We start from the raw sequence: 23,659 nt of genomic DNA on the forward strand, positions 1-23,659 counted from the left end.
CTCAATTAGTGGGGGAAGAGGGGCTAATTATGTTGCAGTTATTGATGGCACTGCATATGCTTTTTTATTAGTGCATGACAAGGAATACTCTCTGTAGTAGGAAGGCCTCTTTTCATAGTAGGAGTTCATTCTATGGTTATTTAGTATGCATAGAGAGGGCTGAGTTTTTTACAGAAGCTGCAAGAGATAATCTGAATAGAAGGAAACTAACTTATAATCGCGCAAAGATAGCTGCAAAATTAACGAATAGCTCTAGAGTATATAAGATATCGCCTAAAACTAAGACATTAACTAATATAAGTGATTCAAGTGAACATATAACAATTCTGTGCTACAATGAATGGGCTGTTGCTTGTTCATTCATCAATAAAGATGACATTATAGAGTTGATTGGGGGCTCAATATCATTTTCTGACGAATCAATTATATGTGTTTATGATACAAATAAGAGTGACTCTGCAATGACTGTGTGGAGGTCAGGGTTTGAACATGTGCCTGCTATGCTTACTCATGCTGCGGTGCTATGTAGCAAAGGTAATGTATACTTACCAGCATGGGCTAGAATATACACTACTTGTAAATTAGATTGTTTGGAAGAATGCAAACATCCTTCACTACCTTTATTAACTAGTAGGACGACAACAGCAGCTTTATGTGATGAGGTTGCAGATGATATAGTAGATGAATATAATCAAATAAGTAGTGCGGGTTGCAAGGACGATGACAATGTATCTCTTTCAGGGATAATAAATCAGCCCAAAAAGAAAAAGAGAACTTGTGAGAAACAATCTCAATGTTCATCTATTACTTATGAATATCTAACTCAGTTGTCAGATCTCCATCCTGGAGTGGTAACTAATTTGTACGGTGTTGTTTTAGAGGTTGGAAATAATCCTATGAAACGTTATGGAGGAAATAGTAATCACATATTTATGAATATAACACTGGTTGACCCATCAGTATTGAAACTGATACCTGTGGATAGTTGTACTAACCGTACTATTGAGACACTTCTTGGTGGACCGTATTCATATAGTGATCGTCCTTCTTTGATATCTTCTCTACCCACAGTGTCTTTGGAGCTCTCTACTGAAGGTGATGCAACATCTCTACCTGTTATTAGTCTCGGAGATATTGTTCGTGTTCATCGTGTTGAACCTTTATTTTCAAAGCAGCGCTTTATAGATTTACCTCACAACAAGCATACTTCCATAAGAATTTGGTCCCTTTATGACTGCAATTTAGATGAACTCTACTCCAAGTATACAACAGATGAAGATATCCTAAATAGTCCTTACTGTTATGTAAATGTGGAAAATGCATACAAAGTAGGGAATTCACAACGAAATACTACATTTACTGAAAATGATTCACTTAGACTTCTGAAATTGCAAAGATGGGCGTATGAAATGTTTCATAGTTTTCCATATTTTTGCTCCTCTCAGTATACAAAGTCATTATCACATCTCAAAAATTCTAATAAGGAGACATTTACTAAAACTTACGGTGATATTATTGTTTGCATATATGATATATTACTGATACCTGAACTTATTCATCCATCACAACTTTGTTTTAACAATTTAAATAAACCTTCATTTTCAAGTTACAAAAGTAAAATTGAGCATAATATGCTTTGTATTGTCGTTTCTGAATTGAAAAGTGAAAGAAATATTACTAAATTGAAAGATAAGACGAACTTTGATGATTTATACTTTGTAATAGGTTTAGATAGATACAATACTGGATTGAAGGATCACTTACAGTACAACAAGAAACCACTTAAGTGTGGTGATTGGGTACGTATTAGGAATGTTTCTGTGAATCCATCGATGAATTTTACGTATATAGATGGCAAAGTAATTGGGCCATTCACTGTAATAGATACACACAAATCAAGAATTACGAGACTACCATGTTGGTCTGGAGATGTTAAACTAATGTCCTTAAGGACTTTACCTTTGAATTTAAAATCAGAGAGAGCTCATACTTCCTTTGAACATGGACTTTTGAATAGTGAAGTTATTTCGAAGTCCACTTATGAACAGATAAACAACTTTAAAAACTTCACTAAAGATGTGGAAGTATTGAACTATAGTATGGATCAACCAGCTTCTAACTGCAGTGAAGTTGTAGACAAAGTTCACTTTGCAAATTTAAACATAACTGAAGGAATTGTGAAAGAAAGTGGAGATTTGCAATTAAAGTATTCTAGTGGGACATGCAGAGAAAGTTTGTGTAGTGTAGATAGTGTATTTAATCAAACTGAAACTGAAATTGTTAGGATAACTGGTGATTGTGAGAAAAAAGTGGCAAGTTTTAGTAAAACAAATTTACTTCCAGCTATATCAGCTACACATGCTGGAGAGCAACATTTAACAAACTATACAAACCATATACTGAATTCATTATACACAGATAGTCGAAATAGTCACCAATACTTATTTACTGATATTGATTGTCAGCCATTGTATTATATTCGCTCAAGAAATAGAGATCTACAAGCTCTTTCTGTAATGCATGTAAAATTGAACTCAGTACCAAATAATATATATTACATGGAAAATGTAAATGTCAGTTTTTTTGGAAATTCCGAAGATGTAGATCCATTTAAACCAGAGACATTTGTTACTCTGAAGTGCAAAATATGCAACTATGAATGCTCACTAATGAATGCAGTTTCTGAAGCCCATACAAACAACTTTAAAAGTTTAAAGTGTGGTCACTCTGAGTCAACTTTTTCGTACAGTTTTAATGTTAAGATCAACGATTCTAGTGGTTACTTAGAGGCAGAATATAAAGATGAAGTAGGCATGCTTTTTGAGGGGGTAACTCCTAGAAACTTTTTGTTGAGAAGCGAGGTGAATTTTCGTAACCATATAATACAGATTGTAAAAGGTATATCTGCAGCAAATATGAAGTTACCTAAAGGGCACTTCCATAATATATGTGTGTCATGCTGTAATAATATTAAGGAGGAAAGTAATGATGTACCCAAATCACCAAAATTAACATTTATTATTATTGAGAGTTATGTTGTATCAGAAGACCAAATTTCAGATGATTAACTACTTTTGTTTAGATATATTGAACTATGCAATACTCTTCTAATGGGTTATTTGAAACACAATCTTCACTACATGTAAACACAACTACTGTTGCCCAATCTTCACTTTGCATAAATACAAATTTGTCTTCTGAATTCCTTCTACTAAGCTCATATATTAATGTTGAGAGGAGTTGAAATTCAAAAACTCTAGGTGCATCGCAATTTTCGCAATTGTTTACCACAATATTTTTGGGAGATTCACTCCATAATGGCTTTCCACCAAAGCTATAGCGGATTATTTGACTTGGATTTCTAGAAATTGTTTCAGAAAATATTCGGTTGTATTTATTTATTTCACTAACATAAGTGCTCTCATCGGCTTTAAGGGGGTCTTCAGTGGTACTCTCATTTGATTCACTATCACTAACATCTAAATCACTATAATTAAATAAGTCTGCTTCACCTTCCTTTAAAAGATAGTCTGAAAGCAAACTTTCTGCACGTTTTTGCATAACATCAATATACATACTTTCAGAATCGCACTCGACTAAATAGCATGGTAAACATCTGGTGTCAGTTTTTAATCCTAAGTATTTGTTTCTGTATTTCCCATTATGTTGACTATTGACTTTATTTAAGTCTATGTCACTGCTGTAACAATCTATTTGGGTATCACTTAACAGACCAGCACATTCCAGCCAGTTGTTAGATATAGTAGACTTTTCTAATTTTGTAATATTGTCAGAAATACCATATTCTTTTGCTATTGAAAGTCTCACTACTTTCCATATAAATCTACACTCACTGTTGCAGCAAAGGTGCAAGTAAATGCATCTATCTCTTTGTTTAGTATATGGAGTAAATCTAAACAGTTTTTATAGTTAGATATTCACAATTTTACCAATAAACTTACAGCTGGACAACTAAAATCATCTCTTGATGACATTCGCTACAATTTATCGTTGTCTCTTGACTACCTTTGGGCCACTCCTAGAGATAAAAAAATTTGTGTATATTCAGAAGTATTTTTATGAGTTTACTTACTGGAAGTCCACCTATTTTGCTTTTAATACTCTGAGCTTCTGGTGTATCAAAGGATTCATCTTTCTTCCCTATATAGCCCAAAGTAACGAAGTCAGAGAAAGAGCTCATAATACAAGTTCTTTTGAGTCACTTCTCTGAGGTCAGCGCGTCCTGTTAGTCTTTTGTGGAGCGAAATAATATATATAATAAAACCATTGAAATAGCAATGAACTTGAAGAATTCCAATGAGTTAACTGAAGTAATAAGTACACTAAGTATTGCTGAAGAAGATCCAAGGAAACTGGATGAATTTGTTGATCTACATTGTGAATGTATTGGGACACTAAGGAAATATTTACTAGAGGGTATAAAACAATATATTTTTGGAGACCAAGATGTAGAGAAGAGTATTATCACATTTAGTGCAATGCAGTCAGCACTTAGGGGCATTTGTTGTTCATATGGTCATGTTATATTCCCTATAAATGGGCTTGGACAATTATTTTATAGGCTACTTTCACACTTTTTTGCATTTAGAGTCCAATTTAAGCTTGTGTACTTTTCAGATTGTGAATTTATAGGGCAAGATTATGCTAGTGAATATTTTATAAATGAGATGATGCTAAATAAAACCTATACTAGTTTAGTGTTACAAGAACTTGTTCTTTTAAAAAAATGGTCTTCATCTTTATGCATTATAGTCAAACTTATTTCAAGTGAAGATGACAAAATATTTGAGCTATTTACTAATGAAACTATCCAAAATATACATAAACTAGCCAAATTAATAAATGAATCTAACTGTTCAACACAGAAAACATATGATTGTAGTCAGATCCAGGATTTGTATTCCCATTTACTAAGCCATCTTCGTAGTTACATAGGTTGGCCTACTGGATTGCAAAGTCCTATTGCTATTCGGGTACCTAATGATACTTTAAAAGTTTTAGTATTACTTGGCTCTTTATCAATCCAAATTTTATCAATATTATATACTGAAGAAGTCGAATCACATACACGATATTGCTTTATTGAAGCATGGATATGTATTCTTAAAAATGTCATGGTTTTATACTCAAATTACGAGTTGATAGCTGTTTCTATGCATATTCTAGAAAATCTTACACTTAATTATAAGTTATGGCCGTATACAGTCAATATTATGTTACTTAATCTAGATATCAAGCTAATAGAGGAACTTTATGCGAGTAGTATTTTTGACTCACTAAGTATAAATAATATGTGGCTCCCTTCCTTTGAAAAGAAGGCTTTAGTACCATTTTTACATTTAATAGGCGAATTTACTGTTTGGGCTCTTAACACCCTCAAATGGCAATTTCCATTAAAGTTGGATATTTCACTAATAATTAACTCTGAATATAATAAAACACCAAGTCTAAAAGTAGTGAAGGTACTTTTAAAAGTTATAGAAAAGTGGCAGAAATTATTTTCATGGTCAGAATTCTCACTCCTTGATGGATATGTTGCATTACTTACTTCTCGTCTCTATTCCACTATTAGCACTGAATTATTAGATGAAATTTCCAACATCATTTTTACAAAGATTAGAAAGGATTTACTGCAAGTACTTGACAATTCCAATATCAATAATAAATACTTACCATCACGACTAAAGATAAGAGCTTTAGAGAATTTCCTAATAAAGCTAGATATACCAAAGTTAACTATGGAGTTTGAGTTTTGTGAGGCAGATACTCTTGTGCAGGCACTAGCAACTACAGTCTGTGGTTTGCATGAAATGTATACCTCCAATATAAGTAGCCATAGAATCTATTTCTTTATTGCTCATATCCAAATTGTACTTTCTAAATATTTTGACTGCGAAGCCTTGCTAGTAACACCCCCTGTAATACATACTAAGTACCTTATTATACATCTAACATTAGAAATGGCTCGCTTATTAATAAAAAAAGGAACTAAAAACTCTTTTGAGTTAGGGTTATATCTTATGAACCACTTTTGCAGATTATCTGAAACAGTTATAAATTTAAACAACCTTTCTAATTGGACTTTATCACAATTAATTAGCTTAGTAGAAATTTCTATTAGACTAATAACTGTGCCACAGAAAGTTTCGAAGCAAATCCTGTCATCATTCATTGATATTGTTAGCACCGAGTGTACATTTACCTCTTTTATTATATGGAACTATATTTCAAATGTTCTATATTTGTACTGCATTGAATCTGAAGAACTTGATAACGATGTAACTGATAAATTACTTCTGAAAATCGGTCATCTTTCTGCTGATGAAAGGCTCTCTCAGGCAGCTCTTTTCAACGTTCTTAAGCCCCTCTCAATATTACTTTTAGCAGATCTAAACCATAACACTAAGGATATGATTATTCAAGAGTTAAACATGACTAGAACTACATCTGTTAAAAATACTTTTGAAACTGAATACCCCTTTGGTAGTAATTATAATTCATTATCCGTATTTCACTATCAGGAGGCAGAGTCTGGTTGTCTAGACACAAATTATTTTCCTGTTGAACCGAATTGTTGGAATTGCAAAGAACAGATTGATATAATGGATACTATTTTAAATAAAGATGAAATTTATTATTGTTCTAAATGCTTGTCTCCCTTACCAACTTCCATAGATATTGGACAAATAGATGACTCCAACAAACTTGACAACTACTGGACAATACAAAAGTTAGCCCTATATTACAAAAAAGTTGGTTCCACTAAAAACGAACATTCCAGTTCTTTATTAACAAAAATATTAGAATTGATAGATAATGTACCATATACAAATTCGGAGTGGTTCTTTTCATCTATTGCATCCATTCTCTCATTAAGCTCCGTAAATTGTAACATATCAATGAAAATAAAGGTGGCTCTTTTAATACAAGTCTCACTAAGTCACAACTTAAAGATACCTAAGCTTTACCAAATTCAGCTTTTACGTCTACTGAATAGCCCCACGTTTGTACTAAATTTCTTGACTAATGAGAGTGAAATATTTAACAACAGGTTTTTAGCTAGTTACACTAAAATGCCACCACCAATTACAATTATAGCTGCTACAGATGAGTTAAGAGATCCAATTACCCTCTTCTATCGTATTATTTTTGAAAAGTTTAAATTATCAATTATTTTTGGACCTACAATTGGTTTATATACAACTAAATATGATATCAATGATTTGGAAGTGATAATACATCCTATATTTGGTCCAATTTTTGCTTTAGATGAATTAATTATATATATATCCTCTAATAATATAAATAGCCAGAAAGTATATATGAAGTTTATGAATTTATCCAGAAGCATGATATATCCAAATTTATTGTCTCGAATACAGACTGATCCATCTTTTAGTTCAAAAGTCACTCATTTAGCTAATAACTCCAAATACATAGTACCTCAATGGGTTTATAAGGAATTGATCACTAATATTAGTGATTCATTTGCTCAGTTACATATTAGTAGCTTAGTTGCAATTTATTTAAATAATTTGCAAAATATCAAAGTATTCTGGATGGAAACATGGATTTTGAAGTCTTATAAAGAATATTCAATAGGCTTTCTTCCGATAAATAGTAAAGATATAAAAAATTCCAGGAAATCTACCAATTATTCACATCAAGCTTTCGTACTACTTTCATACCTATCCAGTATATTAATGAATAACAAAACAACGGTTTCAAGTTTAGCTATTTCTCCAGGATTTAATTCATGCTTAGCAGCCACTTTTATGGATATCTTCTGTACAGAAGGTTATAACAAATACTGGTCCTTACTACTCCTAGGTTCATCATATGATTATTTGTTACCTCATCTAATATATACAGCATTACCGTTATTTGTGCAAAAACCATTGCTACCTTCTATAATAGAATGGTGTCATTTTATGCCAAATATTTTTTCTTATGATAAGCTAATGGCTCAATTGGCACCTTTTATAATATCACATCTCAATACATATAACGTACCATATACTAAACTTTGTAACCTATCTGCAGACAATATAAACTTTTTTGAGTACTTAATAAGTACTTACTATTCACAAGTCCTCCAGAAAAGTAGTGAAGAAATTCTATTCTTCCCCCAGTCACTTATCTGTATATGTACAATTGCATTACTTTGGGGTATTACATGCCCACACCATTATTTCTGGATTTTATATGGTACAGAGGAAAATTCGACGGGGTTTAACCAAATCCTTAAATTTTTTACTGAAGACGAAGGTATAGCTTTTAGGATTGAAGATAACTTCATCTTTAATAAACAATGTTTGTGGTTAACTGAAAAGATAGAGTTATTAATCTGCAATAAATTTACTAATAAAACTTGTGAAAGCCCAAGTTTAAAAAAAAAAAAATTAGATAAATGTGATAGCACTGTTACATCTGGTTATTCATCTAATAATCATTCTACTTTTAAAGTAGACAAATTTTTGTACGAAAATTTCATGTGGATTTTAGAATATTATAGCAAAAGTATCTTCAACGACAAATCACCTCACTCTACAAAGTCCTCCATTAATTTAGCATTTCTTCCAGTGTCCTTCATTGTAACCTCTCTTCCACTTGATAGCAAAAATCCCATATATTGGTATCGGGTATTAAGATCAATATCTCTCCTATTATTTATATCAAAGGGGCATATTAAGAAATATGCAATGCGCTTATTTGAATTTTTAATGAAAGCTACCCAACTAACAAATTTGCATCCAACATGCCTAGAATCTTGGTATATCTATATTAATAGTATAACTGATACACTATCATTAACAGGGTCTGCAATAAGCAATAGTTCTAATATATTTCTTCAATTAGTACCAGCAATTATAGATATACTACTGAAGATGCTGTTACACTTTAATAAACTAGAAGATTATGGCAAAGTACATACAATAACATACACTAAATCCTGTATTAAAGATTTATTTTCTTATATACTTGAAACTATAAATAAAATAGACAAGAATTTTCTTTTACTGGTACCAATCATTTCAGCTAAAGAGTTATGCTGTATACGTAAATTAATTATGAAATATCTAGCTTTAGACTCTACTTCAGTTACAAACCAAAGTGATGAACAAATTGACATAGCTTATGAACGGTATCTTATTGATACATTTGCAAGAAGAATAGACATGGTACTACTTTTTTTAACTCCTAATGCACCACATATTACATATGAAAAACTTCTAGGATCAATTAAAGATCTTTTGTTTTTGCATCCAATTGATTCATACTGGGTATTGTATAGCAATATAGATAACTATGTTTTATTAAGATTACACAAACTCTATGAACATTCTCTAAGGATTATATCTACTACAGGTAGTGATTCTTTGAGTATACTTCAACGTGAAGGTTTTAACAATGGCCAATCTATAAAAGAAGTAATTAGTACTGACGAATTAAATAGACATAATATATTCCAAGTGTCCAGTCAAAAGGAGAATCTAACATTTGTATGCAGCACTTTACCAAGAAAAATATCATATAGTATAGAGAAGAGTATGATGTTTTTAAGAAATATAGCTGCAATATTAATAGGGACTATCGGGGCTATTGGTGGTGAGTTCCATTTACAAAATTATATCAATCACACATTCCAAGATAAAACAGTATCACAAACTCTATTAAATTCTGCAACAGAACCAAATGAATATAATAATATGCCTATTATGCTAAAAACTTCAATTTTTATACATGATATATATAAGTTGACAATATCCCTACTACAGGACTATCTTATTACATATGCTCATTGGAATGTGGCAGCATATGCTATTCAAGAGTCATTAAAATATATAGGCTGCCACTATAAATCTAATAAAACTGATTTCCCAAATACTGACACTTGGAGTCAATTTAGGCCTGAAATACAGGAACTTCTTGAACCTTATAGGACTACTGAGTATAGGATTTTAGAAGGTACCAAGGACCACATTCTTTCTCAACTTCGTTCCATAAATAACAATAAGATTGAGAATGTATATGAGTTTTATTTTTGGTGTATTGATAAAGTTAATGAAGCAACTAGCTATAGAAATGAAAACTATATAATAAATAATACAGAAGTACCAAAATCTATTAAATCTATAGGTATATTACTTGAGGGTTGTAGACTGGCTGCATTAGGTATACCTTCTGTGTTTAACTATATCCTACCAATTGTTATAGAATGTATCATACTACTATGCCCTCATAGTGATATACGTATGCTAAAAGAAAAGCTTTGTTCATTAGTTATTTCGGGGCTACAGTGCAATGTAGAGCAAATACAAACTTTTGAAAAGAAATCTACCACACAAAAAAGTCGAAATATCTCTTGTCCACTTATACACAGTGTGACATATGAGTCAATATTTATTGTTATAACGAATCTTATGGAATTGTATGAATACTTATTACAAAGAAAAGTACCTAATACTTTATCATGGTTTAGTGAATCTCTACTAGAGCCATACTTACAAAACTTATACAATAGTGAGTTAGATAGAAGGCATCACTACTCCAAAAAATCTTCTTTATCTAAGGATAATGAAAAATTTAGGAAAAGCAACGAAACTAGTGAACAAATGAAGGGAGCATCAATACCAAGCAATATCACGCTATCATTATTAGCAGAAGCCACAAATTTTAAAGGTCAGAAACATACAGACAAAATAACAAATAGTGCAAATAAACAATTGCCTAGCCAAGATATATCTGAATCTGAGTATACTGAATGTGAAATAAATAGATATATATTTGAAGAGGTGAAAGATAAGGAGAACTTTGATGAGCAAATAACTAATAGTGCAGATTCTGAAATAAAAAATATTAGAAGACGTCCTGCATCTAATATAGGTGATAGATTCTTGTCTTCTCTGTCTAACCGTCCAATTATCCCTTTATTAGCGAATTTACAGTTTTTAATAGATGTCCCAATAAGTATACTGGTTCAAGCAGCACTGAGCTGCGGTGCATATACAAGAGCACTACTACTCATAGAACGCTCTCTACTTATGGGACAGACAATATCAGAGACTATTTATAGGAGAAAGAGTCGTAGAATCAACAACTTTAAAGGCTCTCGCTTGATGAACCAATTTGGTCTAAATATGGAATATGCAGGTAATGCTATCGATTATTTAGGGACCCATAATTTTCCAAATATACAATTTGATCCTTTGAATCCACTGGGCTTTTACTCTGCTTGCTTTAACTACTTTAATGAGTTAGATTCACTCACTCCTGATTATCAAAATAGCGCTTCTAATCATATACTGTATTTGTTATTTAGATGTTATTTTGGTGTGAATGATATTGATAATCTGCTAGGTATTATGAAACTTAATGAAGATATACATAATGGACTTTCGAGCTCTATGGGGAAAGATTTAGTGCAAGCTCTTCTTAAAAAAGATTATCTAAGGGGATCTACAATTTATGAGCATATTTTGACGGAAAATAGGACACCAAGATTTAACCATACCTTCATCTACAAGAGCTACTTCCGATGCCTACTAAATGCTGGCTTACCTCAAATTGTTTTAAATAGTGTTCTTTTCAGCAAAAAATTAAAGAATATAGAAGCTCTTACCATAACAAATTCAATAGAAACTGAAAGATCCTTAGAAAATCAAGTAATGCATATATCTGAACCAAACAGCGAATTCCATTCCAGTATGACTACAGTCATTAATAATAGTAGCTTGAGTATATATATATCTGAGGCCCTAGAGGCATGTTACATGCTTGGGGATTGGAGTAGATTAGAATATTTCTTATCAAATACACCAGAAAGTGATTTTTACTTAATGCCTTTTGAAAGAGATGCACAGTCAGATCAACTATTTATGGATCTCTTTATACCAACCAATTTAGATAGAATATTTCAGAAATTTGATGTATATAGAGGGAAATTACTTCTACTTCTACACTATCTTCAAAGAGAGGAGACAGCTAATAAATTAACTCCTGAAATAAAGAGGATAAAGATAGAAAAGTCATTTCACTCAAATTTGGAGAAGGCAAGAAATTTAGTCTATACACAACTTAGTACAGCATGGAAGGATTCTTATTTTAGATCATTCCCTTTTCTTGAGAAATTGCATATTCTTATGGATATTGAATTTATATTTATTTTTTTAACTAATTCTACAAATTGTAATTCTAAATTGAATTCTTTAGCCGAGAACTTGAGTTCAAAAAAGAGCGAGGATGAGAAGCTAACAAATATCAACACCCCAAGATGGTTTAGAATAGCTAAATTTTTTGTTGATCGTGTTGATAACATACAAGGGAAATTTGAAACCAAGTATCGTTTACTAGCTAATGCAAAACTTACCTTGGAAATGGCAGGTTACAGTATTGAAGCACTTTCAACTTTACTCGTTCTAACTATGAGTAAAATGTCACACTTCAACTATTCACAAACATACTCAAATTTTTTAGAGTCTATAGATATACATGAGCCTGAATATCGATATAATGTCAACTCTATAAATTCAAATACTTGTGACACTGCAAATGTAAGTTATTTGAATTCAAACATTAGTCAATTATGTATTTCAGATAATAGTAACAACTTTATTCCTGGAGCAATTCAGATACACAATTGTATAACTCCAAAATATATAGAATTTTTACTCATTGAGAAACAGAACTCCAAAAAAACTACGTGGACATATACTGAAATGAACTTAATAAGCCTGTGGGAATCATCTTGTGATAAATGTCCTTTTTTAGTAAATTTAAATAGAAACTTATTAATTTCATACTTAAATGAATTGTTTAACAGGAACCAAGTCAATACAGCTTTGTATGTCTACAAATTATGTCACAATGCCAACTTGAATAAACATATTCTAAATAACTCCGCCTTAGCTGAATTAGATTTAATATATCTAAGATGGGCAATACAATCTTCAATGATATCATCGGAAAGTATCATTTCGGCATTTTCGAATACTATAAAGTTCAGACCAAGCTGTGAAAGAACCTATTTTCAGTTTGCTACATACTTGGATCACTACTTCCATCTTATTATTTCCAACAGAGACTCTGATTGTACAAACAGTACATCTTTATATGTAGATACACCAGCTTCTATATATTGTGGTCTTGGATCAGTACTTCAATGTGATGTAATTATTTATCAATGTATTCTAATGTATTTGAATACCTTAAAATATGGGAACTCATTCACATACTCTTCTCTATCAAGGATTTTATTTTTGATGTTTAATCACTCACCACTTTTAATAAAAAGGGTCACATATTCCAACAGAAATAATTCCCAACAGCCTACCAATCAATCAAAGGATCTTTTATCAGTTAATAATACTGGAAATATAGACTCCCTTACAAAAATAAAGAACGACATATCCGAAGTTCCATCAGTATTGTGGTTCACAGTGCTTCCTCAGCTATTGAGTAGATGTCAGCATTCTAGCCTAGGAACATGTATTATTCAACCATTAATAGCAAGAATACTTCGACAGCTACCTCACCAAGCTGCGTGGTACTTCGTTGCAATGCTTAAGAGCAATTGTTCTGATCGCAAGAATACTGCTATAAACATTCTTAATTTTTCGAAGTTACTCTCTATAGAGTTAACCTCTAAAGAATTTTGTAACAATGACGTGTACATAACAATTATAGAAGACTATATTAGTATATTTGAAGGTTTAACAATCCTGGCAATGGACATGAGCAGTGGGAATAGCGTTCCAACGCAATTAAATAAGAGGAATGATCGAAGCTCATCTAGTAGAATATCAAATAGAAGCCTTAGTTTACGTGTTGATTTCCAAAGTCTATACCATTCGATAAATAATATCAACAAAACAAATGTAATCGTTCCAATTCAAAAGCAGCTCTACTTTTTTGACTCAAGTCTAGGTCAGAATACATCAATGCAATTCGCCTCATTTCTACCTAACATTAAACAATTTATTTCAACCCAAAGAATAAATAGTGCACCTAATGATAAATGGAAGATATTTAATTACAGCTCTAACGAGTTGATAACTATTACTGGAATGGAAGATATAATAACTGTTTTATCTAGTAAACAAAAGCCTAAGAGAATAGGTATTATTGGAAATGATGGGCATATTTACTATTACTTAGTGAAAAGTGAAAAACGTGGAGACTTGAGAAAAGATATGCGTTTAATGGAACTTGCACGTATTGCAAACCAAAGAATGACTAGAAAAGATGCGGAATTGCATCTAAGGACATTCTGTGTAATTCCTCTCTCTGAAGTTGCAGGTATTATCGAATGGGTCCCAAATGTTGTTACTTTAAGAAGTTTAGTAACAAATGAATGGAAAGAGATCATTGGTCCTACCAAATTCCATCGTCAACTACTAGAAACTCAAGATATATTAAGACAAAACTCCACAAACCCTGAAAAGTTATACAAAATTTTCTGTGAAGATATCTTACCTAGATATCCACCAGTCTTGCACAATTGGTTTTTCAAACAATTTAGTGTTACATCAAGCTACAATTGGCTGCAGGCAAAGCAACTTTATACAAAAAGTACTGCAGCATGGTCAATGTTTGGATATATCGTAGGTTTAGGCGATAGACATGCTGAAAATATCTTGATAGATACCTGTAATGGCGAAATTATCCATGTTGATTTTGACTGCTTATTTGGCAAAGGCTTCTTACTTGAAATTCCAGAAATAGTGCCTTTTCGATTGACACCGAACATAGTAATTGCAATGGGTACATGTGGTGTTGAGGGGACATTCACAGGATCGTGTATCTCTGCGATGAATGTATTTAGAAGTCCCTTTAATAAAACATTGATCATGACATATCTCGAGGCTTTTGTACATGATCCTCTAATCGAATGGATGAGGCCTGGGAAAGCATCACAAATTCTAAGCTCAGAAGGTATTAACATAGATCCGGCATCATTCGCAGCAATAGCAAAGGGACACTCTCATCTTAGAACTATACACAGAAAATTACATGGCATGGTTAATTGTGTAGCAGAATATGTGAAAATTGGTTCAACTAGTAAAAATTCCAGTCCCGAACATTCTAGAAGAAGCGTACAAGAAAGAGGGTTAGGACTATCAGTAGAAAGTCAGGTTATTGAGCTGATTAATTCAGCGAAGTGCAAACATAATTTAGCTGTAATGTATGCAGGGTGGATGCCCCAGTTATAGATGTATTGTAATTTACGGAATTACCAATTTAAATAAATTAATATTGAAGTGAAGATAAATAAACAATTTGTTGGAGAATAAGTTTCTTGAAAGATAAATAGTCACTCAAATGTACTGAATATTGTAAGCAAGTATGCACATATGTTCACTATATCCAAATAGAGTGATAGTGTAGCAAAAATATAGTCATCTATTGAGAATTTGTACTTTCTGTGCTTCCCCCCTATAATTAGTTGGGTATCATAGACAATATATAACGAAGAAATAATTACACCTAATGCACCATAAATGGTCATAAGAAAACTCCTAAGATTCAGGATAAATAATGCAAAGCCATAAATAAGCATTACAAGAAGGCCAATGACTAAATAAGGGCCATATCCAGTAAAGTCATATTTAACTTGAGCAGCAAATAAACTAAGCATTAAGAAGATCCCAATAGATGAAGTAAATGCTATTATAACAGAGTTCTGATTAATGTGAACAGCTAATCCAGATATACCAACTGCATAAAGGACTGAAAGTGAAAATAGTACTGTCATTCCAACCTTGTGGTTCTGAGCAATTGAAGGGAAAAATGCAAGGAATATAACAAGTATCATAGCTGATATACTGCAGACAATAGAAATCCAGTAATGAGTACTTATCCACCAAAAGGCAGGTTTATAGTAAGTAAAAAATAAGATGATACTGAAAGATATGCATGTAAGGATGGACAAAAGGATGTATACTCTTCTAATAAAGCCATGTCGAATCTTTAAATCTAATGAGTCAGTTAGATAATGCTTTTCAGTATTTTCACTGGCACTTCTTACTTCACTAGAATTTGTTTGGTTCGTAAGTATAAAGTCTATATTCTGCTCATTTGAGTATAAATTCTTTTGGTTTGTGTATGAGGTATGTATATTAAAACAAGAAGCACCTTGACTATTATCATTGTGTGAAAAAGCCCGTTTATTATCTAAAATTTCCATAATTATTCAGTTTCTTTAAGAACTACTTTTTTTCTAGGGATACTCAAAAAGTGGTTTAGTTATAATAACTGGCGCGTTTTTTTGGGCTTGTGTTTCTTGGCACTACTTATCTCAATATTTTATTAGATCATATTCTACTTGAAGTTATTAGAAGAAAACCCAAAATTTTAAGTATATTTACTAGTAAATACAAAGATACTGGATTTTCAGTGATTTATATATATTATATTTGGAAGCTAACAGTTGCAAGTAATCGAATTAAGCTTCATTATATAACTGGTTGCTCTTTCTGAAGGAATATTAACCACACTTTATATTATAAAAACTACCTTATACGAAACTAAAATACTAATATGACATTTATGTACTGCTTAAATGTACTGCTTAATACTAAGATTGGTTTTTCATAGGTTACAGATGTGCTTATGGACTACCTTCAAAAATTACTAAAAATCACCAAACTCCACCAAAATCCTAATAAAGATAACTGCTAAAGCAGAATTAAATTCGTATTGCTTACTAAGAAAGTAAAGCTAATTAGTGCTTTGGAATTTAATTTATATTATTTGTTTATTAATTACCTGAGTATCTAATACAAATGTTCTTTATAGTATTAAATATAACATGTAGCTAATATAAAACTACTTCCAAGATCATAATAAATTAAATATATAATATTTAAGATTTCCAATAGTGCACTAAGTATTTTTCGGGACAGTAAAATATTTAACTAGCAATCTAGTGAAACTATCTGGACTGTACCAGAGCTCCTTTGCTACGAAAATAACCTTATTCAACATCCTTATTTAAACAATGCACTTATATCTCTACTTGTAGTTCATTATTTACTTCAGATGATTTTCCTTCACAAGATTTCAATAAGTCTAGAACTTCATTTAACTCTACAGCAAAGTCTGGAAACTTTGGATGAACAAGATATCTTATGGTCATATTCATTACACCCAATATATCTTTTTCTTTACATTCATTCAAAATAAATCTCAAGCATTCAATAATAACTGACTTTGATTTACACACTTCAAAGTAGCAAAGTGGAAAAATCACCAACTCATCAAATGTAGTTGATGCTGCTGAACTTGCTACTACTAGAATTATGTTTTTCAAGGTTTCTGCAAAAAAAACTGTTAGTGATCCAACCGCCTGGGATATTAATGTATCAATGAGAGAAATCAAGACAGGAATAAGTAATATAAATGATTTGACTGAATCTACTCTCTCGTTATTTATATAAAGTAACAAATAATCAGATACCATAATCTCCTCAGGTATTAACAGTGGTTTTAGAAGTAAATCAATTCTTGTAAGAATTATTCGAGATACAGTAGTTACTGCTTCAGCTTGTCTCCTAAGAACAGCCTCATTTCCTAGTACAATTTGAGCACCAGCCAGAGTAAATCTTTGTGCAAGGAGTGCGGAGCTTATGTCGTTACACTTATTACCAGATTTATAAATATTATGGTATGGAAAAGAAAATTCGTAGGTAATTAAGGGTAAAAAGCAAGTTTGGATTATATTCCACCATACCCAGGGGCTCTCAACAAACCAAGCACTCTCAACTGGTAGTGACCCTAAAGTTTGTTGTAGACGAGTTATTGCATGGCGACGAACGACATTTGGTCCATAAGATGCTACGAGACATAAAGTATGTACAACTGGAGGTAACATTGATGAATGGTCACTAGCTGAATAAAGAGATAATAAAGAGCATATTAAAGATACAGCTTGTAAATTGGCATCATAATTGTTTTCAGCACTATCATCATCAGGATTTAGGATTACTGCACATCCATCATGTATAGTAGGAGTATATATAGCAAAAGTTACCAAAGTTTGGATTATTAGTGAAATTTTACTATGCAGAAAAGCTGTATAATTGCTATTATAAAGCCATATTCCAAGACATTCCAGTGATGTTAAAACCAAAGCTTGGGGATCAGATAAACGGCCTGGGTAGAATTCAGGTACGGAAACTGAGCTCGAAGAAACTGCCAAAGAAGGAATATATACCATACGTTGTAAAATACCCAATATAAGCAAAACTGGATAGTTATTATGGAATATGAAGGATATGTACTCCTCATTTCTTTCAAAACTTGTAACTTCACTATTCTCCTTACTTGGTTGCATTATAAATTGAAGAGCGGCCACAATGCGCTCCGCATGAAGACTAAATACAATAGGATGAAGCTGAACAAATGCTTCCAATAAACCGGTGAATAAAGGTATCGTAATTTCTTTAGAGGCCCAAACAAATTGCATTAATAATTGTAAAGAATTGACAATTACTCGTTCGATAAACATGAGCTCAGAACGAGTCAAAGATCTGTTATTGTTAGATTCAGATTTTGAATTATCTATGTTTTCCAATATTTCTCGAGAAGCCTTTGTACTATCATCCAACTCTTCACTATTTATATTTCCTTTTTGCGAGTTAAAGATTGAATATCTCTTTATATGAGAAGTAAATAGATCGGCGACTAATTTCCATAGTTTAGCATCATCTATCGAATTTAAGTCACCCTGCTTCAATGAGTTACTATTCCTATAACTTTTCAGTGGAAGAGTTAATGAAACAATTACCATCAATAAGTCTATACAAAGAAGAGAATCAGCCACTTTTCTAAAACTATTCAGCTTCATTTTATGGGTACAAACTAGTGGACCCCAGTCTGATGGTATATACCTTGATAGTCCTAAGTACTCTGAATTTTTACTTTCATGAAATTCAGATGAATTACTATTTATAGATCCAGGTAGGTCTTCATAGGTTAGAATATTTTCTGTGTTCGAGTTACCTTCTGGAAATGGAAAAGAATTCACTTTATTAATTAAGCAATCAACAAAAGGTAAGTAATAGGCCGGACTAGTATTTCTTAGGTTTTTGTACAAAATCCTATCAATTGGTAGGCAAGAAGTACAGAAATATTCAAACAATTCCCATGCATTTCCGGATATAGAAGGAAGTAAATCAATATCCATATCTTCAAAAATCACTCTATCTTGAAATAACCTTGAAAAAAGAAATTTAGTCTGTATATTCCATCTTATAGTATCTCTCAATATTATGTATATAGAAATTGCAAGAAAAGGTGAACTTCCATTCAAGATCCACGATAAAATCATTTCTGAAGGAGTGAAACTGAGATTATCATGCATCTGTTTTGGAAGCCTCTCATCCTGCTCACCAACATATAGTAAAGCTCCATCTGCAATAGATTGGGGTTCTAGCAAAAAATTAAATGTAGTTTCTTCTTCTTCTTCTTCAGTAGAACGAAATATTAGACTAGTCAAGTCAATTAACCAGTTGTTTGAACTTGAAGAAACCTTCGATTTCATTGTTTTTAAAAATGGTACAAGAGATCCCCTGACAATTCTAAGTGCTTTTTTTCTATTGCTAATACTCGAGCTTCTATTATCAGTATTATTAGCTAAATTGTCTGAGCTATGCAAATTCTTTGTAAGCCTATTTATCGATTCATAACCATAAGTAATACCAAATGTCTTTGATCTTGATGATAAGTGTACAATAGGATATTGTAAGTGTGTACTCATACACTTGCTACTATGATATATAAATTCATCCCATTCTGCCCACTTTGATGGTAGTAGTCTTAGTGAGTGTAGCTTTAAAATGACTTCAATTAATACATCCCATGGAAACACTTCACTCCAAAATGAAGCTGTAAAACGAATAATATGGAAGAAAATTGGGAGGATAAACTGGCATCGAGCCGTAATTGCAACATTAATATAAAGCGAAAGCTGTTGAATAATTTTATATAAAAAGGTAGTATTTTCAAAAATACATGCAAGTGCTACCAAGTCAAGTACTGCCTCCATACAATTAGCCATAATGCTTATATCTGTTGTGAGATTAAAACTCTTCAATATACAGTCCAAAGCATACTCATCAACAATCAAATGAAAAATATCTTTGTAAATATAGAATGAAAAATTATTAGATTCATCTTTTTCCTTTTTCTGGTTGTTCAACGCCATTGCATAATTTTGTAACCCCAATGGCTTTCGTAATTGTTTTCTCCATGAATCGTAGTTAATGCAAAAATCTAATGTACCAGAGAATGGGAGAGAGTTTCGGGAATATTCTGATAGCTCTATCTTATTTGACTTTATTGAATTAAAAATTGAGATAAGAAATTCGGGTGGAAGATCTTTTTTATTATTTATTCCACGATTATTTTTAATAAATTCCTCAATACTCATCTTATTTTTAACTTGACTATTATGAAGATCTGTATTTAACATTATAATTGAATAGCTCAAAATAAAAATGGTATCACTATTTTCAACAGTAAACCAGTCTGAATTTTCAAAAGTAGTTTCTGACTTTAATAATCTCATAATACGAGGAGTTTCTAGCTCTGATCTAACTGTATTTGAGTCAAATTTACCTTTATCGCTAGACTCAGTTGTAATATCACATTTCTCTTGCTGAATAAAAAATTCCACTGCAAATGATTCCATTATCCTCTCAATTTGCTGAGCTTCACCAGGTAATCGAAATGTTAATAGTACTGCACGCAAACTGTCGACTAAAGTTTCACCACAAAATGAAAAGGTTGACATATAAGCAGCTCTTACTTGTCCATTCCAATCCTTATTTTTTGAAATATATTCACCCAAGATTTGTGGATCTATTCCTGGTGTACTCCTACAAAAAAGTGCCATATCTTTTGCCGTCATACCAGTAACAGGAAGTAAATCTAAACCTTGCAGATCTTCGATGCATCTAGATGAATTATTGTTGAAAAATTGCGAACCTTTCTCCAAACGTATTTTTAATTCTTTCTGTTCTCTCAGAGCAGAGAGTGAGCCAATAGAATTAGTAGATATATGTGATATTAGGCTCAAAGTTGCAGAATATCTTCCATTTGGCTGTATATTGTCTTGCTCTGATATGCTGACAAATTCCCATTGGTATAAGTTCTCTAGTAAAGTTCTCAATAGGCCTCTAATAATAAGGGTAAGTCCCTTCAAGCTAATTCGTTGAAATATAGTGAAAGTATTTTTAATATCAGTATTTCTAGTGACTGAATCAGGAGTTTCCAAATTGAATTGACTTACTAGGCACCTTATTAAAGATTGGAATAGATTTCCACATAGTAAGTCACAATCATAGTTTTGATACAATTCAATTGCTAGATTTGTCTCGCCGCAAATTTCAAGAATGAATTCTAAAGCTAACTCACGCTGCTCTAAAATTGTGAAATTTTCTGCAGTTGGTGTTATACTTAGAATCGAGTTATTGATATCATCTCTAACAATATACCACATAATTGAGCTGAAGTACAGTTCAAATTGCTTTTTAGTATGAGCTTTAAAATAAAAGAAAATATTGAATATGCAGCGCAGTGTTAGATCAAAAATTTGCTCCGAACTGTTCAGCATATTAATCATGATATGACCGCAAACATCATACTGAATAAGATTATTTAAGAGCTTCAAAGATCCCAATGCGCTACCACCACTTTCTAGAGCAGCATTCAAAAGTGAAAGGCCCATTACTCTAATTTCTATTATATTCAAAGAGTCAGTTGAGTCTATGGAGATCATTCTTTGTAACAACTTTGTTATTTCATCCTCAATTGTTGTCATCTTTAAGTCAAATTCGTCTATATTACTTGTCTTAGTGCGGAATGTATTATTATATGAGGATAATACCGACAAAAACTTTAGTAAGCGACAAATTCCCTCAAAATTATTGATTTTGTCCGAGTTAATCTTTTCACCAAATCTTTTGAAAATAATAATAACAAGCTGGAACATCGAATTTTCCCCAGTAGATTTTAATAAGTGAGATGCTCTAGGATGTCTTGATATCTGAAAACACTTTATGACAGCTTGATATTCCAAGTCACTGTCAATCAAGTTAGCCAAAGGAGATTTAATAATGTCAACTAAAGTATTTATGAGTTTCAATAGAGTGGATTCATCACTATCACTCCCAGAGGCAGTAAATCTACAATTTAGTAAGCCTGTTACGATTGAATTAGCAATATTATGAGAGTTTATGTTTGATGTATCTACTAAACCTTGCAACAAAAACTTGTTCAGTGCATCAATTGCACATGCAGTAGCAGTACTACCAATATCTGCAGACTGTACAGCATCTAAAAATGGCTCTAGTTTGTCACCATCTAAATATATAACATCAGTATATAATAGTGATTCAGATAAGAGTCGGAATTTATGAATTAATGGATTTTCAGCAGCTTCTACAAGCTCTACATTAAATCTCGATCTAATCGTGTGATGCTTTGGAAGCCTGAGCAATACTAATATTTTGTGTATTTCATCCTTAATACATCTCAGTTTGGCCAAGTTGCTGTTTCTATCGCATTGTATAAGTTTCTCTCCATCACACCTAGTAAAGTTCGGTATAGACTCGGACTCCTCCATACATAATAATGCTGGACTTTATTCTTGGTGCCACCTTCAGATTAATAAAATATTGCTCTTGTGTTAGACCATCCAGGCAAGGTGCAAGACAGGTTTCTAATTTAAGCACTCTTAGAAAAAGTCCGCTCATTCTGTAAGTTAATTAAGGGGTTAATTTCACTTTAAAATTAACTTTTCTTTGGAAAAAGGATGTTAAGTTCAAGGTCTTACTTTTTAATATTAAATTACAAAGAGTATAATTTAGTTATAGTTACTAAAAAGCTTAGTGACCTTGCTACTTGTTTTATAGAGTCGCTTTGTATACCAATTCTACTAACTTCACTTGCTATGTTCCCAATAATGTAGCATCCTTAGGATATCTAGTCATTACTACTTCTTTATGAACATGATAATCTAATACTACAATAAAACTTGGAGGAATTTTACTGACATAAATCAGGATATTGAGTGACTTTGGAATTAATTTCAAGAAACTTTATTCGCTAATAAGGGAACCTTAATAATATATAGTTCACTTTATATTGTAGTTTGGAAGTATTTTGTAATGCATATGGGTACTCTTCGTGTTTCATGGTTTAGAAATAATACTACTTTCGTCTGAACTATGAGTATTCCTTATTTATTAATATAAGTAATAATTTTGCATTAAACAGCACAACCAAGCTGTTTTTCAAAATTATTCTTGAAATAATGATTATTTAAGCTCTATTTTATTACTACAAGATAACTTCATTTTTATTCTTTGATTACTGCAACAAAATAACTTTTTAGTATCTTTAGTGCAGTCCAATACATTAAATCGCAAATTTAAGCGTATAAATAGTAAATGTTATCACTATATCTCAGTTATACTGTAATATAAAGTGATCCACATACTATTATATTGCAAAAAAAGGATATCTGTATGAGATACCTGTTATTGGTTAGAACAGTCTATATTTGCTTATTTATCATTCAACAATAGAATCTCTATTAAGATATTATTTACAATTATTTGTGAATTATTATAAG

The 23,659-nt window shown here is 31.9% G+C and overlaps 5 protein-coding genes across 5 annotated transcripts; 2 read left to right on the forward strand and 3 right to left on the reverse strand.

Moving 5' to 3' along the window:
- Positions 1-74: 74 nt before the first annotated feature.
- Positions 75-3,068, forward strand: cand_015410 (uncharacterized protein; the record flags this gene model as incomplete). Its single annotated transcript, XM_067211776.1, has 1 exon — positions 75-3,068. One exon carries the CDS (start codon positions 75-77, stop codon positions 3,066-3,068), a length of 2,994 nt encoding a protein of 997 aa, XP_067069571.1.
- Positions 3,069-3,078: 10 nt separating this feature from the next.
- Positions 3,079-4,201, reverse strand: cand_015420 (uncharacterized protein; the record flags this gene model as incomplete). Its single annotated transcript, XM_067211777.1, has 3 exons — positions 3,079-3,913; positions 3,963-4,039; positions 4,094-4,201. The coding sequence occupies 3 exons, from the start codon at positions 4,199-4,201 to the stop codon at positions 3,079-3,081; spliced, it is 1,020 nt and encodes a 339-aa protein (XP_067069572.1).
- Positions 4,202-4,298: 97 nt separating this feature from the next.
- Positions 4,299-15,233, forward strand: cand_015430 (phosphatidylinositol 3- and 4-kinase family protein; the record flags this gene model as incomplete). Its single annotated transcript, XM_067211778.1, has 1 exon — positions 4,299-15,233. The coding sequence occupies one exon, from the start codon at positions 4,299-4,301 to the stop codon at positions 15,231-15,233; it is 10,935 nt and encodes a 3,644-aa protein (XP_067069573.1).
- Positions 15,234-15,334: 101 nt separating this feature from the next.
- Positions 15,335-16,207, reverse strand: cand_015440 (uncharacterized protein; the record flags this gene model as incomplete). Its single annotated transcript, XM_067211779.1, has 1 exon — positions 15,335-16,207. The coding sequence occupies one exon, from the start codon at positions 16,205-16,207 to the stop codon at positions 15,335-15,337; it is 873 nt and encodes a 290-aa protein (XP_067069574.1).
- Positions 16,208-17,026: 819 nt separating this feature from the next.
- cand_015450 (SEC7 domain-containing protein) lies at positions 17,027-22,648 on the reverse strand (the record flags this gene model as incomplete). The annotated part of the gene is made up of 1 exon (XM_067211780.1): positions 17,027-22,648. The coding sequence occupies one exon, from the start codon at positions 22,646-22,648 to the stop codon at positions 17,027-17,029; it is 5,622 nt and encodes a 1,873-aa protein (XP_067069575.1).
- Positions 22,649-23,659: the final 1,011 nt, after the last annotated feature.

The sequence above is a fragment of the Cryptosporidium andersoni genome (genome assembly GCF_001865355.1).
Source record: "Cryptosporidium andersoni isolate 30847 chromosome Unknown contig_21, whole genome shotgun sequence".
NCBI lineage: Eukaryota > Apicomplexa > Conoidasida > Eucoccidiorida > Cryptosporidiidae > Cryptosporidium > Cryptosporidium andersoni.